Consider the following 4966-nt stretch of genomic DNA (forward strand, 5'->3'; position numbering starts at 1 on the left):
TTTCCTAATGTTTCATATCATATTAATCATATCAGAACACACCAGATTTATCCATTTTATTATTCTTTCATGTACAATCTTTCACCTCCACCTTTACACAGCAGGATAATCAAGGTGACTTACAGTTCTTTAGTGCTGCTCTCCAGATACTTCTTTTGAACTTGAACCAAAAACTAATGAATATTCAATTAAAGGCATTTCTTTTTACTGATACTCTAGTGATGAGTGTGTTGGACAAAATGATCTAGCAGCCTTCCACCAACATACACTTTCAAATATAACACCCACATACCTTCACCGCATCACAAATGTAAAAAAAAAATAAACACATTGCCATTAAGGTGTTGTAAGTGGCTCAGCAGTTAGCACTGTCAGCTCAAGTGAAGATCACAGGGTCAAATCGAAGTTGTAGTCAGAGAGCTTTGTATGGAGTAGTGAGAGTGCCAAATTGCAAAAGTAAATCAATAAAAGAATTTTAAAAAATAATAATAAAAGTGGAAATAAAAAAATAATTATGTGGCAATATAAAGCAAAAATGAATCCATAAAAGAAAAGGCTAATAAAAGTAGAAATATAAAGTCAAATAAATAAAATAAAACAATAATTTCTTTATTTTTAAAAAAAATTATTTATTTTTTGTCATTTTTCTATTTTTAAATTTAGTTTTTTAAATTATTTTTTCATTATTATTATTTTTAATCATATTTTCTCTCTCTTTTTTTTGCTTTTAAAGTGACATTTAATTTAAAGCAACATTTAAAAACAAAGGAAATATGTGCAGAAAAAGGTGCGCAGTAGGAATGTCGAGCGCAGGTGCAGAAGGAACAGTACGCAAGTACAGACTTGTGTCCTTGAGTATTGAGAAACGGCCTTGTGTGGACTTGGGACAGCAAGTATCCCAGAATGCATTTCACACCAACCAGCGATAAACGTTGGAGAGAAAACTTTCAAAGGTAACACAGGTGTTCTTTGTAACTGCTACTGTTATTGTGACACATAATGTAGTTTTAAGATGATTCTAGGTGAGAAAGTAGCGGTATAAACATCAGATCTATGGTCAATGGATCAAGATAAAGCCTGCCTAAAATTTTGCTCCAACGATTTTGAAGAAGTGAGCGTCTCAGACTGGCAGCCGCGATGATGGTCAACAGCCGCCAAAGACAGCCCGATGTCGGCAAGACTTTCTGAAATCTGCCATTGGCTCTGACGGTTCTGTAGTTGGTCTGAATTACGTTCTTGTCTTCATCACCTGTGGTACCATTTTGCTCAAATCTTGTGACTGTAACTGTGCATTGAAAATAAAATCTAAGTAATATTTTATTGGAGGGACAGCTGCATAAACCAGGTCCTCCCTGACTGCTGGGAGACTCCACAGAACATGAGCAGCTCCATCCTGGACCTTTTGACAGAACATCTTCAGCAGCATGACGCTGCTAATGGAAACGGATCAGCTCCACTAAAGAACAACCGTCAGAGCCAGCAGCACATTTTAGAAAGTCTTGCCAACATAAGGTTGCTCACGGCGGCTACTGTGAGCACTGACCGCTGTCACAGCTGTCACACCGGGACGCTCGCATCTCCGTAATCGTTAGAGCAAAATTTTAAGCAGGTTTTATCATGATCCATTGACCACAGATCTGATGTTTATACCACAACTTCCTCGCCTAAAATAATCTTAAAACCACATTATGTGTCACAATAACAGTCGTAGTTAAAAAAAACACTTGTTACTGTTGAAAGTTTTCTCCTCGGCTTGTCGCTGTACACCTGCGCTCAACATTCCTACTGCGCACCTTTTTCTGCACAGATTTCCTTTGCTTTTAAATGTTGCTTTAAATTAAATGTCACTTTAAAAGCCAAAAATAATTTTAAAAATTAAAAAATAAATTTAAAAAAAAATATTTAAAAAAAGAAAATAAAAAATACATTTAAAAAATACAAAAAACAATAAATTATTATTTTTTATTATTTTAGTTATTTGACTTTATATTTCTACTTTTACTAGCCGTTTCTTTTATGGGTTCATTTTTTATTAATATTTATATTAATATAGTATTTATTTTTTATTTTATTTTTTCGTCTTTTTATTTCCACTTTAATTTTTGTATTCTTTTATTGATTTATTTTTGTAATTTGGTACTCTCACGACTCCATAGCTTTGTGTGACACGTAAATAGGAATACAGATGGAGGAATCGCTACTAGAGAAAGAGTTCCAGGTTTGGGGTTCAGGTCTCTTAGCGACATCAGCCATGTCCCTGCCTCAAACCAGGCTAACAACCAGTTCTGCAAACAACACAACAAAACCTCCCCTTGTTTCCCAAAGAACTACAAAAAAAGTGTTATAGTTTCATTTCATCAAGCCACAACTTTATTTCCATCTTGGGTATAAATTGTATAAATGAGCTTAGATTTAATCAGCAACCTTTCTTCAACCCCTTGTTGACTGGGTCCCATTACATCGTCAACTCCTGCAAAGCAACAAAAAAAAAAAAAAAAAGAAAAGCACAAGTTAAAGCAAGTTTGAGTATGTTTTTCCCTCAGTTTGAAAGAGTTTTTCTCTTCCCAGGACAGAAATTGTGGCTTCAGCAAACTCAGAAGAACAAAGGTCACTGTCTACTCACTGAAGAGATTTCTACACATTTATCAGGGGACAGTAAACCATTTTACATGGCCTGTTTAATAGACTCCACACAGTTATACTAACATTAGAAAAAAAGTAATATCTTACCATAATAGCGTTGACAATGTCGTTGTTGTTATTTTTCAGGGCGCGTACAGCCTTCGCCCGCGACACGTTGGCTTGTGACATGACGAGTTCAATGTCCTTAACCTCAACTCCGGTCTCATCAACCTATTAAACAATCAGGGCAAGGATTTGTTAACGGCCATACGATAAAACGAAGTTAGCATTTTCACATCTGAATCAAAGTGCATCTTACCTCTTCCTCTTCGCTTTCCTCTTGTACTGTGGGCGTCTGTGTGTTTTCCTGGATGTTTGATACAGCTTCTCCCTGTACCTTGAATTTTTCTGCAGCGGCCAGCTGGGCTTGCTGGGAAAGATCTTCAATCTGGGGCACAAAGAGAAGTCAAAATGAGAAATCCATTCATCATTTAGCAATCACATTTTGTGATAACAAGTCTAGCAACACAGCAGGTCCAGTGTAATCACTTGACAGCCATGGCTGGTATAATTTGCTGTTTGGTTACCTTGGCTTCTCCGAAGACGATGTATGTGTCTGATGCAGGGCTCTTGTAGACGTCTGGTTTGGTGATGACAAATAAGATATTCTTTGACTTGCGAATGGTGACCCTGGTGACCCCTGTTACCTGCCTGAGACCAAGCTTTGACATCGCCTGCAAGAAATAGACGTCATTTTTAAAAAAACGTGGCCAAATTTGACAGTTGAAAATACTGCAGGAAACCACAGTTTACATTTAAGAAACACTATAAATGAGCTAGGACTATTACCTTTCGTGCCTTCTTTTCACTGCGGCTCTGTTTGGCTTTGCTGACAGGTTCCTCGTCTATTTCGGCAGCTGCTGCAAGCTACAGGGGGTAGAAAATTCATTAATTATTCACTGTATGTCGGAAAGCATATGTAGAGGCAGGGACTAATCAGGTTAGACAATAATATATATCTCTTCTCAGGACAGAAAGGTTGGCTTCAGTAGACTCAGAAGAACGAAAGTCACTGTGTAAGTCATCACAGAAGAGTCAACAACCAAGAACAGTTGCTCAAATTGTCTGATCCTGGGCAATACCAGTAAACACAATAATCAAGGCCTAACTGGAGACACACCTGAGCTTGCTGAGTCTGTGTCTGTGCGGAGTCCTGTTCCTCCAGTTCAGGGACTGAGTCATCGCTGTCCGAATCAGTGCCAGACCCTACAGAAAACAAAATTTTGTCACAACATGCCAACTACTGCACATGTGTACACCTGAAAGTAAAAAGGTACATTAATCCTGGGGAATAAAACAGAAATCAATAATGACCCAAAATACAGTTTGTTCATAATGGATGAATTCTATGCTGTACCAGAGTTGCTGTTTGAAGCCATTTTGCTTCAAATTTGTGTAATCTGTATGTTGAAAACGTGACACTCTCCATTTAAAACTATATTTACCTCAACGGCACAAGTCATCTTAATGAACTAAATAAAAACTAACACCATACCATTTCACTATTAAAACACACATTATGACAGTGTGCAAACAACAGAATAGACTGTTTCCAAAACCAGGAGGAACTATGGTGACACCTAAGTAGTGTCTTACAGTTTAACATTTAACCCATGTTTTATGTAAACCACACAAGCTAAGTTTTTCAAGAGACTGGAACATCTGAGCATTTGCGTAGTTCCCAGAATGCAGTGACAGTTGGAAAAACAGATGGCACAGAGGAGAGAAAGAAGGAAATACCATTGTCGTTCTTGATCACAGGCTCCACCTTGGCTGGGGCTTTAGCAGGTGTAAGGGCAGGTTTAGGTGATGAGACAGGTTCAGAGGCAGTTGTACCAATTACCTCAACTTCAGGTTTAACAGACACAGGTTTTGCCACTGCTTCAGCAAATGTCAGTTTACGGGTAGCGGCAGGCTCAACTGGAGCCGGTTTTAAAGGAGCAGAAGAAGGCTCAGCGGCTGGTTTGGCAGGTTTAGCAACCTCAGCAGGTGCTGCCTTAACCTCAGCCAATTTTACCTCAGTGACTGGCTTGGCACCCTTCACAGGGGCTGGCTTGGGAGCCTCAGCTGGCTTGGGAGCCTCAGCTGGCTTAGGAGCCTCAGCTGGCTTAGGTACTGGAGCTGGCTTGTCAGCTGCAACAGGAGCAGACTTAACCTCTGCATCTGGCTTTGCAACCTTAGGAGGTTCAGCTTTAGTTTCTTCAACTTTTTTAGGAACCTTGACAGGAGCTGGCTTAGCAGCCTCAGCAGGAGTGGGTTTGGCTTCAACAGCTGGCTTAGCAGC

The 4966-nt window shown here is 38.9% G+C and overlaps 1 protein-coding gene and 1 long non-coding RNA gene across 5 annotated transcripts in view; both read right to left on the bottom strand.

The window, feature by feature from the left end:
- Positions 1–961: 961 nt before the first annotated feature.
- Positions 962–1878, bottom strand: LOC103358626 (uncharacterized). The gene is made up of 2 exons (XR_520263.1): positions 1343–1878; positions 962–1249 (listed from the first exon to the last, which is right to left on the bottom strand). It is a non-coding gene; the product is annotated as an uncharacterized LOC103358626 (long non-coding RNA).
- A 463-nt stretch (positions 1879–2341) lies between these two features.
- naca (nascent polypeptide associated complex subunit alpha) overlaps positions 2342–4966 on the bottom strand; it is an 8501-nt gene continuing 5876 nt past the window's right edge. For 2 of the 4 annotated variants that reach the window (XM_008283659.1, XM_008283658.1), the window contains 6 exons: positions 3803–3888; positions 3472–3549; positions 3210–3356; positions 2942–3070; positions 2731–2853; positions 2342–2470 (listed from right to left, as the gene is read on the bottom strand). In XM_008283659.1, coding sequence (XP_008281881.1) covers positions 2456–2470; positions 2731–2853; positions 2942–3070; positions 3210–3356; positions 3472–3549; positions 3803–3888 — 578 coding nt within the window. In that variant the 3' untranslated portion in view covers positions 2342–2455. Of the gene's footprint in view, positions 2471–2730; positions 2854–2941; positions 3071–3209; positions 3357–3471; positions 3550–3802; positions 3889–4422; positions 4958–4966 lie in introns of all 4 variants that reach the window. The other 2 variants (XM_008283657.1, XM_008283655.1) reach the window with 2 other exon arrangements.

The sequence above is a fragment of the Stegastes partitus genome, unplaced genomic scaffold (genome assembly GCF_000690725.1).
Source record: "Stegastes partitus isolate 25-593 unplaced genomic scaffold, Stegastes_partitus-1.0.2 Scaffold323, whole genome shotgun sequence".
In the NCBI taxonomy this organism is placed as follows: domain Eukaryota; kingdom Metazoa; phylum Chordata; class Actinopteri; family Pomacentridae; genus Stegastes; species Stegastes partitus.